Source organism: Piliocolobus tephrosceles, chromosome 19 (genome assembly GCF_002776525.5).
Source record: "Piliocolobus tephrosceles isolate RC106 chromosome 19, ASM277652v3, whole genome shotgun sequence".
NCBI lineage: Eukaryota > Metazoa > Chordata > Mammalia > Primates > Cercopithecidae > Piliocolobus > Piliocolobus tephrosceles.
Genome location: NC_045452.1, coordinates 34,413,221 through 34,437,300, shown reverse-complemented (window position 1 = coordinate 34,437,300; position 24,080 = coordinate 34,413,221). Strand labels below are relative to the sequence as shown.

The window sequence follows — 24,080 nt, the reverse complement described above, 5'->3', positions numbered from 1 at the left end:
TTTCATTTCCTGTTCAATTCATGGTTTCCGCCCGAATGGAGCCACGAGAGGACGTCTTGGGGGATGTGTCTCCCAGAAAAGTCTGGGTGGCCTTCATCATCCTGGATTCCTGTGACTTGGTTTCCATGGGGACTTTCTAAGCTCAGGGACCCCAAGCCTCCATCAAATCTAATGACCCGCCCTGTCTCTGAACACATTTGTGTTGTCCCTGAGCCCCTTACCAACCCCCTCGGCAACCCCGCCCACACATTTCCCATCCTGAAGGGTCCAGTCCTTGGGCCGGCCCATACGTTCCCTTCACCCCTGCTTCGTCCCTACCTGGTGGGGAGCTGTCCCTTCTGGGTCCTAGTGAGGCACTTCACACACGAATGTGTCCCATGGGTGGTATCTGGGGCCTCCCCCTGCAGTGAGGGGGATGACCTATGCACAGAGCTCACTGGGCCTGGGTATGGGCCTGGGTGGTCCAGAACACAGAGAAAGTGCTCCGTAAAAGTGAGCCGCGATGGCCCCGCTAGGGAGGAGCTGGGCAAGCTCTTCCCTGGAGGAGGAAGAGCTCTCAACCCAGAGGGATCTGACCAGAAAGGTTCACCCGCCTCCACCCAGGAAGCCCCTGCAGACAGTCTGTGTTTTAGGCTTCGCTGGCCAAATGGTCTCTGCCACGACTTCTCAGCTCTGCCATTGTGGCTGCAGAGTGGCCACAGACCTTCTGAAAGTGAATGAGTATGACTGTTTTCCAACAAAACTTCATTGAGAAAAACAGGTGGAGGGCCAGCCTAAGGGCCCAAGTTTGTAGGTCTCTATTCTAGACCAGTGATTCTCTGGAGAGGAATGGGGCATAGGGAGTGGAGGCAGTGTGTGGGAGAAGGGGTGGGACACGGGCACATGGGAATGGTGTGGACATGGAGGACACCGGAGGCAGGGAAGAGCCAGAGAACCTAAACACTGATGCTGTACCCTGGGCGACCCTAGGTCTCTCCACAGCCTCCTCTCTTAGCCTCTCCCTCCAGTTTCAAAACGACTCCTCCTCTGAGGGGACTCAGGCTCCCCACCCGGCTCCCCAGTTCCCACTGGAAACCCCGAGTGGGTGTTCCAGCCTCTGCCCCACCGGGGCCTGCTGGAAGGCAGCACCACCAGGCAGGGACCTTTCGTCCCTGCCCCTCCCTCCTCCAGTTCTGGGTCCTGGCCCAGAGATGACCTCTCAACCCAGAGGGACCTGACCAGAAAGGTCCGGCCCCTTCCACCCAGGAAGTCCCTGCAGGCTGGAGGGCAGCCCTCCCTCCTCCCCGCTCCCTCCCCCTGTGAGTTTTTCTTTCTGATAGAAACAGCAGCAACTCTCTCCACTGGGCCCCAGGGCCCAGCTGGCTTCTCACACACAGAGGAGCTGGGCAGGCAAGTGGCCCACATGGCTGGGCTCCAGAAAGCCTGGGGTGCAGCCCAAGGCACCTGCTAGGCAGGGGGCTGCACAGCCTCAGGTCAGTTCCTGAAAGGCACCTTTTTCCATTTGTAAATGGGGTGACAGGTCTGCCTCCCAGGGATGAGTAGACAAAGGGTTGGGACTACAGCGCTTGGGTACATGGAGTGGCAGTGGGGACCGGGGCCCAGAGGTTGCTGAGTGAGGGAAGGCATATGGGCAGTGAGGCTGGTGAATGTGGCAGGGGCAGAGGGCGGGGTAGGGGAACACGCCCTGCGAGGCTGGTGAATGTGGCACCGCAGGGGCGGGGCGGGCGGATGCAATGATGAGCATTTCCTCCCTGGGGCCAGCAGAGCAGGGGTGAGGTTGAGTAGGACTATTACTCAGATTTGGGTGGGACCCCATGCAGTCACACGTGGGGGACGCAAGGCTGACAGCCTTGCCTGACCCTTTCACACTTTTGCCATAGCAATGCCAAGCCTAGAAAGGCTGCAAGGCCCCAGGGAGAACAGAGGCCCCCGGAAGGGGTGGCCGGCTGGGCTTCACTGCAGTCCCCACAAGACAAGATCCAGGAGATTTTAACGTGTTGACTTGTTTTCTGACTTTTCCAAATTGCTTATGGTAGCCATGCGTTAATTTTATAATCAGAAAAGCATGTTATTATAAATCAAGTTAAATGGCTCCAAAACGAAAGCACCCAGACCCCAGAAGCCTGCCTCTCTCTAACTGGAGAGAGGGACGAAGTGTAAGGAAAAGGAACGGAAAGCTGAAAGGACCCCCGGGCTCTGGAATCCGACCCAAGGGTGACGCCGCCAGGGCTATCAGGAAGCGGCTCCGTGCTGGGCGCAGCCGGTCTCCCACCCACCCCAGCACAGCGCTTGCCGAAATCTAGACTTGGCAACCTCAGCCCCCAGCCGCTTCCTCCCGCCCCCCCCCCGCCCTCCCCACTGCCTCTCAATGGTCCCTGGGGATTACAGCACGATTATTTTTATTGCAAGAGTTTCCCAATGCGGGAACTCCACGGCCCCAAAGAGTTTGCATCTGAGCTTCCTGCAGCATCCTGGGGCACGGACAGGCGGAACCAGGCCACCTGCCGTCCCTACGCACAGAGGTACACAGGTGGGGTCCGGCCTCGCCGTCCCAGTTCTCGGAAATTCATTATGGGGATGTATGGGGATGTGCGGGTTCTGGAGATGCTCAGACCGCGAACAGTACTGCAGGAACCCAAACGATCATTTGTAACCCCAGACGTCCCTGAACCAAAGCCAAAGTCTACAGGTCACTGGGGCAGAGGCCGCCCGAAACCAGCTGTCCCCTCCCGGCCTAGGCGCGCCAGGTCCCCGCCCAGCCGGGGCGATCCCTTGGTCGGAGGGTGAGGTTGGGAGTCAACCGTACCCAAGTGCCACCGCGTCCACCCGGTGCAGGCGACCCCCGACGCCCGACGGGCGGCCGCTCACCTTCTCCTGCCCCGGGCTTCAGGAAACCTGCCCGGAGGTGGCCGGGGTCTCAGGCCTGGCAGAGGCTGGGCGGTGGGCTTCACGCCTGCTACAATCTCCCAATCCGTGGCCCGGGGGATGGAGCCCGCTGCGTGCAGAGGCTGCGGCAGGTCCCAGCCGGGTGCCCTGGAGCGTGGCGCCTCCTTCCCTGAGGTGCCCCCTGGGCACGAGGGTGAGTCTCCAAGGAGGAAGCCGCCTCCCCTCCCCCGCTGCCCGGAGCTGCTGGGCTGGTGCTTGGAGCCTCCTCCGCCGCGGACACCGCGATCCTTCCCCCACCCTGACCCCGATCCCGACCCCGACCCCGGCCCCCACCCCGACCCCGGCCGTATTCCGTTGCATTTGCTCCTTGCCAGCTCCGGGGCCACCACTCAGCAAGTGCTGTAAGTAGGCGCTTCCTGGAGCTTTTCCTGTGGGTCCTCAGAAAAACCCCACGGCGTCCCCATTGTAGAGACGGGGAAACTGAGGCTCAGGAAGGCCAGAGCTTGCTCAAAACCTGCGGCCCGCGGCGGGCAGGGTTTCCACGCTCCGAGCCTGGCCGCTCCCCGGGGCGCGCGAAGGGAGCTTTCGTTCCCCGGGAAAGGCCGGGGCCAGAGACCCGCACTCAGACCCGTCGGGGGTTGCGGGGCGAGAGCGGGCTGGGGAGGGCTGGGAGGGCGTCTGGGGCCGGGTCCTCCAGGCTGGGGGCCGCGAGCTCCGGGAGGGCAGTCCTGGCCTGTGGATGGGGCCGCGCGTGGGACCCGGCTGGGCGGCCTCGGAAGGCGTCCAGGCTGCGGGAGCCGGAGGAGCGCCCCTGGGCGCCGGCGCCGTGGGTGGAGGTCGCCGTCCCTCCTAAGGGGCAGCCGGTGCGTTTGGTACCCGGGAGCAGAGCCCGCGCCTCCCCGGCGGCCTCCCCGGGTCTCCCGGGCGTGGAGTCTGAGGCCCCGGCTCCGCAGAAACCAGGGGCGACCGCGGGGAAGCAGCGCCCTCAGGCGACTCGAGAAAGGGTCTGAGGAGCCCCGAGAAGGACCTCGCGCATCCCCGCTGGGCTCCGACCGCCTGGGTTCGGTGCGGGAGGGCCCAGGCCGCCAGGACCCCCACGCACAGCTCAGTCTGCGGGGCGCGACCCACAGGCCAGCAGCAGAGGACGGGGCCGGGGCCGGGGCCGGGGGAGGACGGAGAGGGAGGGGAGGGCGCTCAGGGGAGGTCAAGACCACGGCTAGCCTCTCAGGGTCATGGCCTGGCCCCCCATCCCAGGGGAAGCGAGGGGGGGCTCTGTGAGCAGAGGCGCCCGGGTGGAGAAGGCGCTGATAGCCAGGGGCGGGGCAGGAGCCCAGGTGGGGACTTGGGGGTGGCTGAAGGGACCCTTGGGCTGCAGGGGTAGGAAGGGGAGCCAGGAGCGTGGCTTGGGCAGGTGCTGGGGGACCGTGGGCGCCCTTTATTCTGAAGGGGAATGTGCTGCCCGAGTCCCCAGGGACCTAGAAATCCATTTCAAGATTTTCAGGAGTTTCAGGTGGAGACAAAGGCCAGGCCCAGGTGAAAATGTGGCAGTGACAGAGTGTGGGGAGAGAACCACGGAGAGAGGAGGGCCTCCCAGGCGGATGATGGGACAAGGAGAGGGGGCCAAGATTTTTAAAAATGCATCTGAGATGCGTTTGGCAGCCTCAGCCTTGTTCTTCTTTCAAGAAGAAAGTGTGGGCAGAAGCCCAGGCTGCCCAGCCTGCACTGGCGGAGCTGAGGGAAGGAAGGCCCGGGCAGAGCCTTCCCTCCCTGTGGCAGAGGTGAGCATGGGAGATCTGGAAGGAGGCAGATGTGCCGGCAAAGTTGAGCCGCCCTGAGGCCAGGGCCCCCAGGTGCGCCTTTGAGCCTGGAATCTTTGCCAGGTCATGGCTCCCTGCTACCGAGCACTGGACATGGGCCATATGCTGGCACTTGGCAGTTGCACGACTGACACCGCAATGCCCTCACAGGTGATGACTGCCTTCTGGAGGCCTGGCTGGCTGACACTTTGCATGGCTCCTGGAGAAGAGGGATTGAGTGGAGTCCACAGGTCATGGCCACATCCTGGGTGCCGCCTCTGAGGCAGGGCCAGGCTGGGGCGAGGAGGGGCTAGAGACAGGCTCCTGCCAGTTCATCCTCTCACCAGTGGTCTTCATGCCTAGGAACCCACTGGAGGCTTGTGAAACCCCAGGTGGCTGAGTCCTGCCATGGGGTCTCTCACTCAGCAGGTGTGGGTGGGGCCCGAGACTGTACCCCACGCAGGGTCCCAGGTGAGGCGGATGTGGCCTGGCGCTGGGTGGCTCTGGACCTAGTACTCAGGCTCGGGCCAGAACCCAGGGCCTGGGCTTGAGTCAGAGCTGGGACACAGGCAGGCCATTCACCATTACATCTTCCTAGCTCAGAATATGCAGGCAGCCAGGGTTGTTATCCACATTCCTCCTCCATGTTCTTCTTTTTGAGAACTTTCACCAGGTATGCCAGGAGCTGGGCTCCACCAGGGAGGCTCAAGTGGAAAGCCCTCATCCTTGTCGTCCAGGATACAGGAAAACCTGTGGTTATAATTCCAGTGACAAGAGCGAGCATGTGAGGTGTGGCAAGTCTCACTGTTCAACTGGAGAAATCAGAGACAGCTTCCTGGAGGCAGTGATACCTGGACAGGCTTCTCCACAGGAGGGAAGCGAGTGGGAGGAGCCAAGTGGGACAGACCCATCACGTAGGGGAACAGTGTGTGCAGAACCCACAACCACCCCCACCCTAGGCCTGGAACTCAGGAAGAGAGCCCGGCCTCTCGGGGGTGACTACATAGTTCCCTGCTAGATTCTAGGTCTTGCTCTTGGACAGCTGTGCTGAGACCTCTATGCCTGTCCCAGGCTGCACCAAGGTTTTCTGACTATTGACCCTTGACTCCGAGTTGCGAGTTGCTGCATTTTTACTAAGGGACGGAGGGGCACAGCCCACAACCCCCAGGGAACTGGGCTGGCTCTCCCATGGCTCAGCCCACAGTTCCAGCCCCAGGGATATCCAGAGAATCAGAAAACCCCCTCCCTCCTTTAAAGCAGCCATCGGCAGAATCTGTGGAGCTATTGGGGGCCGGGAGACAGGCAGGGAGCCCACCCGGCAGGCAGGGGCCCATGGGGGAGGGTTGATCTTTGATCTTCCTCTGATGGCCTAAAGGGAACCGTGAGCACCCAGCCGCTCTCTGGGATGTCTCAGGGCAGGGAAAAGGCTGAAACTGATGCAGCCACGGCAGCATCCCCCCTCGTAGAAGTGGTCCTGAAACAGATGTGGTCGGGGCGGCAAGCTGAAAGTCATTTCTAAATGACGCCTCCTACAGACCTAGAGCCAGCACACACCACTCCAGGGGCAGAGCGGAGAGAGCAGGAGACAGTCCAGGGCGGAGGCAGGCTCGGAGTCCATGGAGACCCTCCCTGGGCCACCCCCTGCATCTGCAGGGTCCAAGCCCAGCACTGGCTCTGCAAGGATCCAGCCACTCATACTGTGCCCCTCCAGCATGGGGCATCTGTGGGTCTCCCTGAAGGTGGGCACCTGGACGGCCTTCCTGAGGGGTCCGAGCATCCCTGCAGGCGTCAGTGATTCCCTCTGTCCCTTTCACCACTGGCCATGGCTGAGGCAAAGCAGCACCGTGTGGTTTGGTTCTGGACAGCCGTGAGGCACCACGAGGCCCAGCATGTCTGCAGGGGCCACTCCTAGCCCCCTCTCAGTATGCTGAGGCTTCACCTGTTGATCAGAAAGAGGCAGCAGAATCCAGAATGAGAGTGCAACGTGTCACCTACCAGCCCCAGCCCCTGGGGTCAGAGTGTGGACTCGGAGCTTCTGTCCAGCAGAGGCCCCTGATGTTCAGCTGCACCGGGACAGCCGGGCAGGGTGTCACCTGCAAGGTCAGCTGCAAGGCTGGGGCTGGGGTTTGTAATCGCTGTCGTCTCTTGGCCTGCAGGGTCCTCGCATGTGCCACTTTGGTCCTGATGGGCAGGACCCAGGTCTCTCATGAGACCAGTGTTTCCCCCTATGACGCCTGGAGAGGAGCCTTCTGGCCCCTCCTGGGTACAACAGGAAGGGAGCAGCAGGCCTGAGATTTTCATATACACCAACTGCCAAACATTTCACCATGAATTTCCTGAGACTTCTCTCTTTGGAAAGCTTCTGTTTGTATGTATTAGGCAATGCGCATGCCAGCATGTCAGTTACAGCAGGAGACAGGGAACAAGCCACATGGGAACTGACGGAGCCACGGCCATATCCAGTGTCCTCTGCAGCTGCTATGGAGTGCCAGGGGGAGTGAGGGGCAAACAGTAAGATCTTTATGATGTGAGAGAAGCCAGGTGTGGATCAGGGAAGTCGGTTAAATTGGTGTGAAGAACAGGATCACTGAAAAATATTTTCTCATAGATAAAACTCTCTTTGTATAAAAGTCTCTAGAATGGCGACAGGAAACCTCTAATCATGGTTTCAAGTGGGCAGGGAACTAGGGTCTGGGGTCAGGGGAGGAGGGGAAACTGTTCACTGTAAACAGCTTTTAGGACGTTTCCATTGGGATCGAAGGGTGGCTGACTCTGTGACTTTGATATGAGAATCACTTCTACTTAAGGCACTTGAAAGACGGCACCTGCAAGAGCATCACTGAATCTCTCCTTTTCTTCCTGAAGACAGGAGATAAAAATGCCCATGTGTAGGACTTCATGTCTAAAACACCAAAAGCAACGGCAGTAAAAGCCAAAATTGACAAATGGGATCTAATTAAACTAAAGAGCTTCTGTACAGCAAAAGAAACTACCATCAGAGTGAACAGGCAACCTACAGAATGGGAGAAAATTTTTGCAATCTACTCATCTGACAAAGGGCTAATATCCAGAATTTACAAAGAACTCAAACAAATTTACAAGAAAAAAACAAACAACCCCATCAAAAAGTGGGCAAAGGATATGAACAGACATTTCTCAAAAGAAGACATTCATACAACGAACAGACACATGAAAAAATGCTTATCATCACTGGCCATCAGAGAAATGCAAATCAAAACCACAATGAGATACCATCTCACACCAGTTAGAATGGCAATCATTAAAAAGTCAGGAAACAACAGGTGCTAGAGGATGTGGAGAAATAGGAACACTTTTACACTGTTAGTGGGATTGTAAACTAGTTCAACCATTATGGAAAACAGTATGGCGATTCCTCAATGATCTAGAACTAGATGTACCATATGACCCAGCCATCCCATTACTAGGCATATACCCAAAGGATGATAAATCATGCTGCTATAAAGACACATGCACACGTATGTTTATTGCGGCACTATTCACAATAGCAGACTTGGAATCAACCCAAATGTCCATCAGTGACAGACTGGATTAAGAAAATGTGGCACATATACACCATGGAATACTATGCAGCCATAAAAAAGGATGAGTTTGTGTCCTTTGTAGGGACATGGATGCAGCTGGAAACCATCATTCTTAGCAAACTATCACAAGAAGAGAAAACGAAACACCGCATGTTCTCACTCATAGGTGGGAACTGAACAATGAGCTCACTTGGACTCGGGAAGGGGAACACCACACACCGGGGCCCATCACGGGGAGGGGGAAGCGGGGAGGGATTGCATTGGGAGTTATACCTGATGTAAATGACGAGTTGATGGGTGCTGACGAGTTGACGGGTACAGCACACCAACATGGCACAAGTATACATATGTAACAAACCTGCACGCTATGCACATGTACCCTAGAACTTAAAGTATAATAATAATTAAAAAAAAAAAATGCGGCCGGGCGCGGTGGCTCAAGCCTGTAATCCCAGCACTTTGGGAGGCCGAGACGGGCGGATCACGATGTCAGGAGATCGAGACCATCCTGGCTAACACGGTGAAACCCCGCCTCTACTAAAAATACAAAAAAAAAAACTAGCCGGGCGAGGTGGCGGGCGCCTGTAGTCCCAGCTATTTGGGAGGCTGAGGCAGGAGAATGGCGTGAACCCGGGAGGCGGAGCTTGCAGTGAGCTGAGATCCGGCCACTGCACTTCAGTCCAGGCGACAGAGCGAGACTCCGCCTCAAAAAAAAAAAAAAAAAAAACATGCCCATGTGAAAGATGCCTTCCCAGCCGGGTGCAGTGGCTCACGCCTATAATCCCAGCACTTTGGGAGACCGAGGCAGGTGGATCATGAGGTCATGAGTTCAAGACCAGCCTGACCAATATGGTGAAACCCTGTCTCCACTAAAAATACAAAAATTAGCTGAGCGCGGTGGCAGGTGCCTGTAATCTCAGCTACTGAGATTCTCCTGAGGCACGAGAATCGCTTGAACCTGGGCAGCAGAGGTTGCAGTGAGCCGAGATCGCGTCACTGCACTCAAGCCTGGGTGACAGAGACTGTCTTAAAAAAAAAAAAAAAAAAAAGATGCCTTCCCTGTACCGGGCAAAGAAATATTCCTTTACAGGGAAGCACATCATAGCCAACAGAATTCTGTACAGACATTGAAGTAATTAAAGTAATTCCTGTTGTTCTTAAGCCTCCCCACATGGTTTACTTTTCCACAACTGCCTCTTTGTTCAACCTCCTGCAAAAACACATAGGTTTCGTCGCTTCTTTGGGTCTTTGCTTCCTTAGGAAGGTCCTGTGTCACATGAAGGTGACATTAAATTTGTATACATTCCTCCTGTTAATCCATCTGCTTTCAACTTAGTTCCCAGGCCCAGCCAGGACCCTAAGAGGAGGAAGGTGGATATTTGCCTCCCCTACAGTATCATACACATATGCTGCTTTTTTTAAAAAGAAAATCTGGGGCCAGATGCAGTGGCTCACGCCTGTCATCTCAGCATTTTGGGAGGCTGAAGTGGGAGGACTGCTTGAGCCCAGGAGTTTAAGACCAGCCTGGGCAACACAGGGAGATTGTCTCTGCAAAAAATAATAAGAAGAAGAATAAGAATAAGTAAATAAATAAATACATTAGCCAGGTGTGGTGGCACATGCCTGTGTTCCCAGCTATTTAGGAGGCTGAGGTGGGAGGATCACTTGAGCCCAGGAGGTCACTGTTAGTGAGCTATGATTGCACCACTGTTCCAGCCTGGGCAACAGAGTGAGACCCTGTCTCTTAAAAATTTTTTTTAAAAAATTAGTTACCTGATTAACACAGTTCCTTACTGGTGAGGGATTCTCTACTGTGGTCCTTTTGCAGCACCACCCCATACATGAATGGCTTCTTTTGAAGCTTCCACCTTGGTACAGGTGAGCATCTTTGTCTCTGTCTTACTCTGCTTTGTGCTGCTATAACAGAATACCACAGACTAGGTAATTTATATAATGAACAGAAATGTATTGGCTCATGGTCCTGGAGACTGGGAAGTCCAAGACTGAAGGGCTGACGACTGGCAAGGGCCTTCTTGCTGTGTCATCCCACGGTGAAACAGCAAAGAGAGGGCAAGAGTGTGCCAAAAGGGGGAGAGACTAGTCCTTTTATAAAAAATACTTTAATAACAAACCCACTCCCATGATAACAACATTAACTCATTCCTGACGGTAGAGTCCTCGTGGCCTAATCACCTCTTAAAGGTGCTACATCTTAATACTGGTATGACAGCAATTAAATTTCAACATGAGTTTCAGAGGGGACCGGCATTCAAACCATAGCAGTCTCAAATACTGGGCTGGCTGTGGAAGAGGAGGCTAATCTTTAAATCATATAGAATTTTTTTTTTTTTTTGAGACGGAGTTTTGCTCTTGTTGCCCAGGCCAGAGTGCAATGGTGCAATCTCGGGTCACTGCAGTCTCTGCCTTCCGGGTTCAAGCGACTCTCCTGCCTCAGCCTCCGAGTAGCTAGGATTATTGGCATGCGCCACTACACCTGGCTAATTTTGCATTTTTAATACAGACGGGGTTTCTCCACATTGGTCAGGCTGGTCTCAGACTCCCGACCTCAGGTGATCCGCCCGCCTTGGCCTCCCAAAGTGAGCCACCACGCCTGGCCAGAATGTTCTTTAAAAACAGGGACAATCCCATGAAGTAAACTCACATTGGAATGGTTAACAGGTAAAGTGATCCAGGTGGCTCAAACAATAGACATTCACTGGCATCTAAAGTACATAAAGATGAGTACTTTGAGATCGCGCCACTGCACTCCAGCCGGGGTGACAGAGCGAGACTGTCTCACAAAAAAAAAAAAAAGGATGAGCACTTTCACCTCAAGAGTTGCTGGGCTCAGATGCTGAAGGCACCCTGACGGAACTCTAAAGACACCAGCCTCTGGAGTTTTCACCTCTGAAGTTTTCACAGCCAACAGCATTCCTAGGTAGACTGGCTGTGAACACGTCCAGTTGGAGGGTAAAAAGAACGACTTGTGAATGCTCCATAGGTCTTCGAATATGTTAGCAGACACGACTTCAAGCCAGTTGCACAGCCTTGAATATATCCTAGTCTATCACCTTGGGCTGCGAGTGGCTTGTGCGGTCATCTGTCCATCTCTTAGTTGGGTGAGAAACTTGAGCTCCTTTCTGAGAGGTGGCCCTGGCTCTGCCTGGGACCCGCTACTCTTCTTCAAAGTGCATTTTGTATGGGTGGGTTTTCACTGCGGGTCCTGGGCAGGCTAGTGCTGGTGCCCAGTGTTGGGGAGTAGGGTAGAGGTGTGGCCGCTACCTGGCTGGGCCCGGACTTGGCAGCCTTCCTTCATGGCCCCCAACCACAGTCCGTTCCATAGTTTGTTCTTGATGTGTCAGCTTTGTGTCCCCGTGAGAACAATGGGCTCCTTGAGGACAGGCATTGCATCTTTGGGTCTCTTCCCTAATGCACCCCACCGCGCCCAGCATAGGCAGCACGGGGTGCAAGCAGTCAGACGAGCAGGACTCCCATTACCAGCACGGGACCCAGCCCATTACCTGGATGCTATGTTTCCCATGTAAACTGAGCAATATCCAATTCTAAGGAACTGTTCTGAGGACTAAATTGAATAGTAAAAATAAATTTAAATTTATTTTTTAATAATTTTAAATATAAATACTAAATTATTTTTATAATATATAATTAAAATATAATATATTAATACATAATTAAATTAAATTTATAAATAATTAAAAATAAAAATAAATTTAGTAAAAATAAATAAATCGAAAAGTAAAAAATAAATTGACATGAAGTGAAGGTCAATCAAAATGGACTAGCTTGGCCAGGCGCAGTGTGGCTCATGCTCTCAATCGCAGCGCTTTGGGGGCCGAGGAGAGAGGATAGCTGAAGTCCAGGAGTTCAAGACCAGTCTGGGCTACACAGCAAGATCCCGGCTCTAGCAAAACATTAATAAAAATTAGTAGGGCGTGGCGGTGTCCACCGGTGGTCCCACCTTCTCGAGAGGCTGAGGCGGGAGGATCGCTCGAATCCTGGAGGTCGAGGCTGCAGTGAGTCGATTTCGCGCCATTGCGCTCCAGCCTGGGCGACAGCGGGAGACTCCTCGAACACAGAATTTTTAAAAGGCCAGCTCGACTGCCGCGGGGGTCGCGTCCTCTCCATCCCCGACCTCGGACCCACCCCCCCTGGGTACCTCAGGATCTAGACAGAAACTCACTGTTTCTCGTGCTCCGCGCCATCCCCGTCCTCCGCGCCATCGCCGTCCTCCGCGCCATCGCCGTCCTCCGCGCCATCCCCGTCCTCAGAGCGCTTCAAGCCTACACCCCGACCCTGCGCCCGCCGAGCTGCTTCCGGGTACTTCCGGCGCTCGCGCGGATCCCGGCAGCCGCCGCTCCTGTTTCCGTCGGGCGGCGAGAGCGCAGGACCAGCTTCCGGGAGGCGCTCCGCGCGTTCGCCGATCTCTGCAGGGAAGATGGGGAAAGTGAGGGGGCTGCGCGCCAGAGTGCACCAGGCTGCCGTGAGGCCCAAGGGGGAGGCCGTCCCCGGCCCCGCGCCCCCTGCTCCGGAGGCGGCCCCTCCGCCGGCCTCGGCCGCGGGGAAGGTGAGTGGGGGAGGCTCGGGCCGGGGGCCTCCGCGTGGGTCCGAGGGCGGGTGAGCTGCGGGGCTTCGCCTCCGGCAGGGGTCAGCGACCCAGGCCCACCCTCGGGCTCTGCGGGCGTTTGCTGCGCGACAGACGCCACCTTCTTGCTTCGCGAAGCGTCGCGAACTCCGAGTTCCCGCTCTGCGCTGCAGTCCTGGGCACACGGACTCGCGCCGCTCCCGGGGCGGGGAGAGAGCCAGGAACCTCCCGCTGCGGTCCAGGTTTGCCGCGCGGACCCCAGAGGTTCCTGAATCGCACTGAGCTCCCAGGAAAGGAAAGGACGTTCCCAGGATTAGAGAAGGACGGAGAGCAAACTCGAGAGAGACCCCGTTCCCTTTAGCAGTCAGCTGCCTGTCTCCCCATCCCACTCAGCCCTAGGCAAGCACGAATCTACCTTCTGTGTTTGTTCCAGACACTGCACGTGAGAGAAATTACTGTTTTCAGGATTTTTTTCTTAACTTTTGTCTTAAATATTTTGACCGATGTGTCTTGGTGTAGATCTCTTTGTATTTATTTTGCGTGGAGTTTACTGAGCTTTTTGCATGTGTACGTTAATGTTTTTCATTACATTGGCAAGTTTTCAACCATTATTTCTTTGAGAATTTTTTCTGCCCTTTTCTGTCACTCCTCTCTTCCAGATACTTCCATTATAAATATGTGCGTCGTGCCTGATGGTGTCCCACAGTGCTCTAAGGCGCTGTTCATTCCGTTTTTCTCTTTTCTTCAGATGGCATAATCTCTCTCTTAATTCAAGTTTACATGTTCTCCCAGCCCAGAGCTACTTTTGAACCCCTCCAGTGAAATTTTTCATTTTTTTGAGCCCAGAATTGACTTTATTTCTCTCCTCCTGTTCCTCCTCCTTTTAAAAATAATTTCTCTTGACTGATGTTTTTCTTTTTGATGTGAGAATGTCATTATACCTTCTTTTAGTTCTTTAGACGATGGTCTCTGTTAGTCCTTGGAAATATTTGTAATGGCTACTCTGAATTCTTTACATGTGGGCCCCTCAAAGCAGTCTCCGTTGCCTGGCTCAAGCTTTCCTAGTTCTTTGAATGTATCACTTTTTGTGGAAAATTGGGCATTTTGGATAGTCCTGTAGCAACCAGGGATTAGTATTTGCTTGATTACTTTGTTTGTTGATCTGGCACTGAACTGTGTGACTTCTCTCCTCGTCCCCTTCCAGCTGTGTGTAGCCTCTGATGTGCCCCCTTGTTGTTGTTGGTTTTTTTTTTTTTTCTCCTTCCTCTGTTTATCTTTTAGCCTGGCTACTTGGATCTGCTTAAGCTCCTTACTGGTCAGTAATTGTTCTTAACACCTCCTTGGCCACTGGGTTTTTGCCCTTTACCAGTGGATACCTCCGGCTTGGAGATGGCTGTCAGGTTCAGCGTGTTCATATTTTTGACCTCCCTTCTGCCCTCAGAGAGGCACAGCCAAGGACTAGTAGCTTACGGAGTCCCTCTGCTCACTCCTGGGAGGGCGCATCCCCGAACACGCACACAGCCTCCAGACTGCCAGGAATGCGACTTGCTGGGAGTTGTTCCTGGGTCAGAAGGGCTTACCGTCTACCCAGGAGCCTTGGGCACCCTGCCTTCTGCACCCGTCACCACCCAGAGCTCCTTCCTGGTCAACAACCCCCTTAGGCGTGAGAGCCCTCACAGGAGCTGCAGACGCAGTGAGCCCCCTCTGGCGGAGCTGTGGAGTTCTTTTTTGCAGTCCACCTCTCCTGGGCAGGAGCTCCATGTCAGGACACCAGAGATGAGGCAGGAGCAGCTTCAGCTTCTCAGGTGACATCTCTCTCTACTAGCAGCAGAGGGGTGTGCCCCTAGTCGTCTTGGCCCTGCGCCCTGCTGGTGGCTGAGGTGGGGCTGAGCGGGACCCAGTGTTCTGATGTCCCTGCCTGGGGTGGAAATTAGAAAATAGAATTATCAGACAGAAACTAAAAAATAAATGTGTCTGAAAATGGGAAAGACATAATTCAGGAATCATAGAAAGGAACAAAGAGCCGTTAAAAAGACTTGGCAGATTTGAAGATAAAAGCAACAGATAAAACTTGTGTATATGGAAGATATAGTCATTGAACTTGAATATGGAATAGACAGGTAAAAAGGATTTCTAGTGTCTAATCAGACAATGACATTGTAATCCTTGAAAGACATTCAAATGATGTAACAGCGTTTTTTATATTAAGCTCCAGAAATATGCATTAATGAGGTATAAAGTGCCACCACGGAGAATGTCCCAGGTACGGTGGGAAAAGCAGTCGTATGCCATATACCAACGTACATTCATGATCTGGAAGGCTGCACGCTCCACCCCTTGTCCCCACCTGGGCCCTGTTTGCCTGTGAGGCCTCAGCCTACCTGTGCTGCCTCAGCCACCTGCCCACCCGTTTGAAGGCTGCCCTGGTCTCCAGCACTGTTGCCCTTCGAGTCTGATATTTTCCCATGTACCGACTTTTCTGTCCCTGCCACGTTAACCCCCCAAGACCAAGGGTTTTTTCCTCAGGTGCTGTGGGTGAGGGTGCCTGGGGAGCTGCAGTCCAGCCCGGCACCTCTTGCTGCCCTAGCTGCCTTCTGCCCCACCTGCACCCTGTCTCCTCTGTAATGTGAGGGAGGCCACATTTTACCTCTACCTTCAGGGTTTTCAGGTTGGGCCTGAGATTTAGACTCACATAAAACAGATAAACAGGAGAAAAGCATACACATCCATTGAAGTTTTATGTGACATGGGAGCCTCATAGGGAAATGAAGACAAGGAAGGGGGAGACCTTTGTGCTTCTGTGAGAGGGTAAGAGGTTGAATGGAGGTGGTCGTGGAAAACTAAAGCGCTCGGGGAGGCAGGCTGCAGGAGGGGAGGGGTTGTGTTCACCAGGTGTGTCTGTGCAGAGTGCTTTTGGCTCCTCTCATCCGTCGCTGATGATAAGAATGTCACTTTCCTTCTGGTGTAGGAGGGCATCTTCCATATGGGGATTTCATCTTCTTTCAGGAAAAACGGAGGGGGTTAATGTGCCCTCTGGGTACCTGCTATATTTTTAAGTGCCTTTAGCTCAAAATAATTCTTTTGCCAAAGTGACATGTTTTGGGGTGGCGTATTCTGACACCCCTCAGAAACCTCTGTTGAGGTTGATGCTGCCTTCCCTGCCAAGGTCAGCGAGGCCTGCACGTGAATGGGCCAGGCAGCACGGGGGTCAGGGACTGGGGGTTCTGTCTTACAGTGTGGTCGACAGCTGACTTGGAGGAGCTGAAGTCTTCACGTAGGGATGAGTGTGGCTCAGAAACAGACCTGGCAGAGGGGCCGCTGAGACGACTGGTTCTGATGGGGTGTGGTCATTGTGAGCTGAAGGGGCCGGCAGGCTGGGAGCTGCCTCTCCTTCATCTGCTCAGCTGCAGATTTCTTCTGCGGCACAGTAGAAAGAGTAAGACGAAACGGTTGGGCAAGAAATTTGGTTCTTGAGATACTAGTCCTGACTCCTGAAGCCCGTCTGGTGATTTCAGGCAGGGGGCAGGTGGGCCTGGGCGCTACGCGTCTGCCCTGGAGCTCTGGGACCGGAGGCTCCTACTCTGGGAGGTGAGGGTTGTTCCCCCCAGGTCCTCCCAGGCAGAGAAGCTGGGGAATCCGGGTTCTTGTCCTCCGTCTTCTCCTCACCTTTAACTTCCCTCTGAAACCACAGAGCAAGTCTCACACCTTTCTTTTCCTTCCTTTTTTTGTTGGGGACATTAGGACTGGGCGTTCATCAACACGAACATCTTTGCCAGGACCAAGATAGACCCCAGCGCCTTGGTGCAGAAGCTGGAGCTGGACGTGAGGAGTGTCACTTCCGTCAGGAGAGGTAAGGCAGTCTTGAGTGCGTGGGTTGCCATGCTGATGCCCAGCAGATCTGGGATCAGTCACTCACACACACGAGGTCTCAGCAGCTTTCCAGCTAACCTGTACCTGACAATGTCCTTGAGCAAGGGATGCCCCTGGCTATTTGTTGGGGCGATTCCCCAGAGTAGATTGCAGCTGTGGTTTTGCTCCTGGGCTGCATCTTGTCCCCCCAGCTACGCAGGGACTGCCCTGCATCCTGGCAGCAGCGCTAAAGCCACAGGAACTTGGGCTTCTTTGGTGACCAACAGGGTTTGAACTATTTTCTCCATGTGTGCTGATTCTCTCATGGTCTGTCTCCATGTTTGGGGCAGTTTTGATCCCTTTTCTTAAACAAGTGCTTTACGTGTTGCAGAGGTTAGCTGTTTATCATTTTGTACAAATAACTCGCTAGGGTTTAGATCCTGAAGCCCAAGTGGGGTCCCGTCAGTTTCATCAGAGCCATGGGCCGCTCTTCCCTGTCTCCTGGTTGTGCTCCTTGCAGTCCTGCAGCACACACATCAACTTGGCCAGGGAGAGGGCCCGGGAATTCGCACTCACTCCAGTGTCTGGAGCTTAGCAGGGAATGCAGTCCCCTGCACCTCCTACTGAGCCTGAGGTGTTCTAGAGAGTTCCAGGCCACCATGTTCAACGCCAGGAGTGTTGACTTTCTGGCTGGAGGATGGTGACACAGTGTCACTCCCAGGGATAAATCCAGGAAAGAGCTTCCTTCACTCATCTAAGGGAGTCCATGAGGGGCACAAGGAGTACTTTTTACATCTTGACAGCCTCAGAGAGCCACAGGTTGTGGAGGGAGAGGGCCTGGCTGTGGGTGCAGAGCTCGACTTTTTACATCTTGACGGCCTCGGAGAGCCACGGATTGGGGAGGGAGAGGGCCTGGCTGTGGGTGCAGAGCTCGGGGCACCAGTGTGACAGTGAAGACTGCACTTGACTTCACAGTCCGCAGAGCTGGGAGTGTCAGGACAGGGCACGAGCCAGGTCTGGGACCTGTAGGCAGCCTGTTGAGAGCGTGGGCTCTGGGCCTCTGCTCCTCACCGCCTGGTAGCCTCTGGCTGCGCAGTTGATCACTCTGGGCCTGGGTTTTGCATCTGTCAAAGGTGGTAACAATATTTATCTCCTAAGTTGTGGCAGTTTTGAGGTTGAGATGAGTTAGTTGGTGTGAAACGTTTAAAACAGTGCAGTGAAGGCCGTGGAGGTGTCCACTCCGCATCTGTTGAATGAGGCTGGTCTGGTGGCAAGGCTGGGGATGAGTAGGTTTTGCAGCTGCCCAGAGGTGACCAGCCTTGGGCGCAAGTCATGTGATTGTGATTCCTTGGGCGCAAGTCATGTGATTGTGGGTGCTCTCGGACCCTCAGCTCCATTGTCCACAAAGCGGCGACAGACATAGGTCATAGGTGCTGAGGCCTTCACTGTGCCTCTAGAAAGATCCAGGTACATTTCACCAGTGCTGGTTTCCTGCGCCTTCTCTCCGAGGAGGACCTGGTGAGCTGACCAGGCCAGGTAACTCCAGAGAGAAGTGTGCCTTCCAGCCAGAAGCCTCGATGTAGTGGGTGGTCTGCCCGAGCTGTGCGCTCCCTGATTGCCGACGAGGCCACTGAGGCTGTCCCCACGGGGAGGGGAGTCGTGGGTTTCACTGACCCGGCTCTGGCCTGAGCTTCTCAGAGAAAGCCTCTCTTTCACACAGCGGCCTCTTTCCTCTGCCTTTTCTTGGCCCTCTCCCTTCAACCCCTGTGGCTCATCTGATCCCCAAGGCCACCTGCTGCACTGACCCTCATGTCCTCTCTTCCCCTCCTAGTTGAGGAAGGCGTCACGCTCACGACCCCTCTTGCCTACCAGGGAAACTCCTCGTTAGCAACATCTGGCCTCGCCGTGTTCTTGGGCTGAGGTCATGCCCAGCAGCCCTGTGGCCTGTCCTTTGAGCCACCCTGGATCTTCTGGTTTTGTTTGTTTGTTTGCTTGTTTGGAGACGGAGTTTTGCTCTGTCACCAGGCTGGAGTGCAGTGGCGTGATCTTGGCTCACTGCAACCTCCGCCTCCTGGGTTCAAGTGATTCTCCTGCCTCAGCCTCTCGAGTAGCTGGGACTACAGGCACCCGCCACCACGCCCAGCTAATTTTTGTATTTTTAGTAGAGGTGGGGTTGCACCACGTTGGCCGGGATGGTCTTGATCTCTTGACCTCGTGATGTGCCCGCCTTGGCCTCCAGGTGCTGGGATTACAGGCGTGAGCCACCGCGCCTGGCCAGGTCTTTGTTTTCTGTAAGCTCAAACCTCATTAGTTTAGAGTAACTGGTGGGAGAGGGTAGAAGCTTGAACTTTTTGGTGTCAAAGATTGATTTCACATTTCAGAACCACATTATAACAGTAGAGCATAGAAATGTTTTCTTGAAGTAATTGAACAATAAGTTGAAAAAATTTGAAGATTCTATTGATTGCAAGTCCATTGGGTAATTGATTTTTTTCTTAATTCACATACCCTTATTTGTGCATAAAAACCTTAAAGCTTGTGCCGACCGGACTGTAGTGTGGCCCGTTCTGGTGCTCCCCAGCCCTGAGCTTGTGCCGACTGTAGCGTGGCCCATTCTGTGCTCCCCAACCCTGAGCTCGTGCAGTTTGGACTGTAGCGTGGCCCGTGCTGGCGCTTGCTGCTTGTGTGCAGTGTTTCCCATAGCTCTCCTGGAGGGGCACAAGGATGGGAATTATTTGAGCTATGTGGCAGGGTCAGGGTTTTGGGTGTTGGGGCCTTGCCCTGGGGATGAACTTAGTGGCTCTGGCCAGGAGCCGGTGGCTTCGGGTACTGCCCATGGCCGTGATTTCTGCCTCGGTGCCCCAGGGAGATTCAGGAGAAGGTGCTCCAAAATGGTCCCTTGGAGGTTGTCCCTGAGGTGCGTTCCAGGTGGCCGTCCTGTGGAGGGGGGTGTTCTGAGCTCATCGCCGCAGGCCCGCATCACAGCCGTTCTGGAGCGAGGCCTCTGGCCCGCCATCTTTGTCTGTGGCTCTCGGCCCAGGGTTCTGGTGCATGTTCCTCCCACCGCCTGCTGTGGGTTCTCTGCCCTGAAGAGTCCTGGGCTGGATAAAGGGGACCGTTGGACCTCACAGAGGGCTCAGACGGGGGGACAAGCCTCCACTTCCCCTGGGATGTGAAGCGCCAGCTTGGCAGGGTGGCAGGGGTGCCTGGCCCCATGGGTGGGGCCCGCAGACCCTCAGAGGAGCAGCCCCACAGGTGGAGGGGCTTGCCCTGGTCTGGGGGCCCCAGCCCCTTTTCTTCGGGCTTCCGAGGTATCCAGGCGCCTCACTGGGCTCCTTTGCATCTTGGCTGCTCCTCAGCACGTTCCTCCCTCTCTCCAGGAACAGTTCTGTTTTTTTGGTTTGGTCTCCTCAGCTCCTGATTGGCTGGTGCCCTGGGTCCCTACCCCTCCCAACCCTGGGCTTGTGCTGGGGCCTGGGCCCAGGGCAGGCCCATGTCATGCAGATACTGCATCCTGTGACTTGGCCGCCACCCCTCAGTGACCCGCCTGGATATGGAGGTGAGGTGGCGGCCTGTGGGTGCCTGTCTGCCTGGATTAGTGCAACATCAACTTCCCAAGATGTGTCTCATCGTCCTTGCCCTGGCCTGAGTCAGAAATAGCACTGCATGCCGCATCTCTGAACAAGGAGCCGGGTGGCCCAGGGGAGGGGTCTAGGCTGTGGCCCCTCACTTGGTGGACATCCGTGTGCCCATCTGCGCCCCTCTATGTTTTTTTGAAGCCCCTGGGATCCCAGCTCGCCCGGAAGCCACATCTGCCCCCAGTTCCCCTCCTGTGCCCCGGGGCCTGCCTTACCATTACAGGTGGGCCCTGCGTCCTGGGAGGGACCCTCTGAGCTCTGCAGCCTCCTGCCACGGGAGGAGGAGGGCATGGGTGCAAGGCTGAGGCTGGTCCAGAGTCTCCTCCTGCCCCAGCTCTCTAGGACCCTCTGCACCTCCCCAGCAGGACTCCGCTTTGCATGTGGGCTGGGTTGTGCATGCAGGGGCTTTGTGGAAGCCTGTGGACCCCATATCAAGGCTACAGCTCCTCCGTGTCTGCTTTGGGGGTGGCGAGGGACCTGTGGCAGAGCTGGGTTGAGCACCTGTCTCCTGAGCCTCCCCCCACACAGTGCCACCTGCTGTGCGTGCTGTGTAGCCCACTCTAGCTGGCGCAGTGAGCTTGTGCAACACCAGAGCCTGGCAGCCGGCCGGGTGTCCAGTGGTGGCTGCATCCTCCAGCCTTGGGCACGGCGCCAGTCCTTGGCATCAGGCAGTCCAGGGAGCTGGTCGTGCAGCATCATGTGGTCCAGGGAGCTTGTCCTGGAGCATGCTTCGAATTGGATTTCTAGTTCTGTGTTCCTTCATACCAGAAAATGAACCCACCTGTTTTCAAACAGGCACTTGGGACTCAACCCAGAGACACAGGCAGGGTGGGGCGAGACCTGGCGTGGACTCAGAGCCGGGTGGGGCTGGGGGCCCCTGGAGCAGAGCGGGGAGGGAGGCCTGTCACCATTGCTGGAGAGGGAGCTCACAGCACGGTGGATGGGTTTTGGGGGCGTGGGGACCATGAGAGGCGCCGGTGGGGTTACAGGATTTTGGAGGTGTTGCTTTTCTGGCCAGATACCTGTGGCCGGTGGCACCTTTGCTCAAGTTTTGCCCAGGGCCGCTGGGCTCGTTTCACCGGCTTGGCCTGGCAAGCTGTGCTAAGCTTGTGCTCCTGCTACTGGCCTGGATCCCATGGCTCCAAGGGAGACTGGAGTCGGGCGTGGAGTGGCGAAGGGTGTGTGTGAGCAAGCGTAGGGTCCGGCCGTTGCAGGCCAGTGCCAAGCCACCCGCAGCCCCTGCCTTGGCTTCCTCCCAGAGCTTGTTGGTGCCCAAGGTCCAGAGGGGCCCGAGGTGGCAGGGCCTGGGTGTGTGCACACCCGGCCGGGCCGTGACAGCGCCTGGGCTTGGCCCCAACCCCACTTTGAGATTGGAGTGGGTGTTGGAAGCAGGGAGAGGCCAGGCAGCAGGAGCAGGCATCTCTGAGCCTGGAAGAGTGAGAGTGCAGAGAGACTGGGTCCCCAGCCCTGAGGTGGGCTGCTGCTTGCTCCCGCTCCTCCTGGCTCTGGAGCATGCAGCTGTGGCTCCCCTCGCATGGCCTGTGGCCCTGCCCGGGGCTGCTCCTGATCTGGGAGTGGACTGTGGGCCGTGGGCCATGGGCCCTGGACCTAGCTGTCAGGAGTGTCAGGCCCGGCAGTCACCCCAATATGGGGTGGACCCTAGGGACACAGCCCAGGCGGTCCTGCACATAGGCTCCTCCAGAGGAACCCGGCACCCTTGGCCGGGTGGACACACTGCTGTCCGAGTCCCCAAAGCCTGACCCCAGCCCCACCTACTCCCCAGAGCCCTCTGTGCAGCAGCAGCAGGCCAGAGCGCACCGCGGGGCCAGACCTGAAGCCGCAGAGGCCTGCTCTTAGATGCCGGGCCCAGGACACCCACCACCACCAATGCTGCTCTGGCAGCCACTCCTGCCGCCTCCGCCTGCGCCTCCCCGCTGCGTACAACCTGCTACTGTTGCCAGTGGAACACGTCTGCAGGCGTGTTGGACTGGGTGACGAGGCCACCAGGCTGTGGTGCAAGGACACCCGGAGCTCCTGCACCCGGCCCTCGGGCAGGGCTGGCTCTCCCAGTCAGCACAGGGCGATGCCCAGGTGATCGTACCTGCTTAGACGCCACTCCACCCCCGGGCACCTGCAGTGGCTTCCTGGGCGTCCCTCTGCACTGGTGATCTGCCCAGCAGAGGGCAGCAGAGCTGTGTCCTTTTCAGGTCAGCCCAGGTGTGGGTCAGTCCCGCGATAGCGATGGAGGCTCTCCCTCCTGCCTTGCACAGTGGGGACTTGGGAAGTCCCAGCTCCTCATCAGACAGTACAGAGTGCCTTAGACTCTGGGCTTACAGGGTTGTCTTCAGGGATTTTGTTTTTTTAAGAGAACTGAAAATGCCAGGAAATGAACCTTGCCCCACCCTGCCTGTGTCTCTGAGCTTGAGTCCCAGGTGTCTGTCTGAAAACAGAATGGGCTCTTTTTCTGCTGTTTTCCAGTATCTCAAAAAATAAAATTCCTTTTTTTAAGACCTTTTTCTACTATTGTGAAGTCAAGGGTATGACAGAAACCATGCAGAACATACTTGTTACTTATGTCTACTCCCAAGTTAAAATAAGAACAAACCGACGGGGAGGTTACGTTGGAGACGGCTCCGTGGAAGTGAGGCTTGGGGTCAGATGGCCTCGGCTCGGCTGCAGCTCCCTGTGTGTCGTCCGCCTTGGCTGCGTGGTGCAGTGGCTGGGAGTGGGGTGCCTTCTTACCTGCGCTCCTGTGGAGGGTGTGGCCGTGCCGACCCGTATGTTGGGAGCCCAGTGACTTGTTTCTTAAGCTGGGCATCCTCGTGAGCCACGTGTTGTTGAGATGCTAGACCAGGGGTCAGAGGCGTGGCCCACGCCAGTCCATCTGGGAGTGTGGCCCTGTTGGTGGCGCTTCTCAGGCCCACGGTCACGTAGTCACAAGGTGCCATGCTGAGGCATTTGACTTGGACAAGACATAGTGCTGTTTCCAGCCATCTTAGTGGGAGTCAGGAGCCAGCCAGGGCCTCGGGGGTTCTAGCCTCCTGCACCTCCTTGCCGGTGTCCTCAGGGTTTCTGCAGTCAGCTCCTTCACCTGTGGAAGGAGGGTGTTGGGGACTGCTGTAGAACTGCGATGGGTTTATCCTCATAGAACTTGGGGCACAGAGACCGGCCCAGGGAAGTATGCCCGGCACCTGCCTGAGGATCACAGGGACTCCAGCTGGTGCCCGTCCTGGAGCACGTGACGGCGACTGGGCACACGTGTCGTGGGCACAGTGCAGCCGGCTAAGCCTTCGTCGGATTAAAGTTGCCAGTTGGATTTAAAGGCCTTAAAAATGGTTTAAACACACAGCAGCAGCAGAACACGCAGGAGAAGATTCCCCTGGGCTCGGCCAGACTCTCCTGTGCCTGTGTCTCGTGGCCTGGCTCCTGTTCACTCAGCTTGAGATGAAACCGCGGCCGCTGCCATACTGGGCGCAGAGGAGCTCCCATTGCCTGGTGGCGCTGAAGCTCACAGCCATCCACGGGGCCAGCACCTCATGGCATCGCACAGGGAGACAGGAGAGAGGCAGGGAGAGTGGGCATGGGTGGGCCTAGCTTGCCACACAGTCCTGGAAGAAGCACAGGGACAGGCTGTGGATGTGGCCCCTTGCCCGTCCTGTTCAAGTCCCGGCTCTACCATCTGGATCCAGGGGCTGAGTCCTCAACGCACAGGGTGAACAGCCATGTCCTTGCCCACCGTGCCCCA

General features: G+C 55.9%; 2 protein-coding genes and 1 pseudogene across 6 annotated transcripts in view; 1 reads left to right on the top strand and 2 right to left on the bottom strand.

Moving 5' to 3' along the window:
• Positions 1-3,054, bottom strand: part of ITGB2 (integrin subunit beta 2) — a 51,557-nt gene extending 48,503 nt beyond the window's left edge. The window contains exon 1 of the mRNA XM_031934609.1: positions 2,869-3,054. The gene's annotated coding sequence lies outside the window, so the exon portion shown is untranslated. The remainder of the gene's footprint in view (positions 1-2,868) is intronic.
• The window catches only part of FAM207A (family with sequence similarity 207 member A), a 52,107-nt gene continuing 30,759 nt past the window's right edge, over positions 2,733-24,080 (top strand). For 2 of the 4 annotated variants that reach the window (XM_023193071.3, XM_023193060.3), the window contains exons 1-2: positions 12,564-12,830; positions 16,590-16,698. In XM_023193071.3, coding sequence (XP_023048839.1) covers positions 12,702-12,830; positions 16,590-16,698 — 238 coding nt within the window. In that variant the 5' untranslated portion in view covers positions 12,564-12,701. Of the gene's footprint in view, positions 3,288-12,563; positions 12,831-16,589; positions 16,699-24,080 lie in introns of those variants that run through there. The other 2 variants (XM_023193077.3, XM_023193049.3) reach the window with 2 other exon arrangements.
• LOC111526985 lies at positions 4,369-10,663 on the bottom strand (annotated as a pseudogene). Its single transcript, XR_004228620.1, has 3 exons — positions 10,019-10,663; positions 6,678-6,941; positions 4,369-6,156 (listed from the first exon to the last, which is right to left on the bottom strand). The product of XR_004228620.1 is annotated as an uncharacterized protein encoded by LINC01547-like (transcript).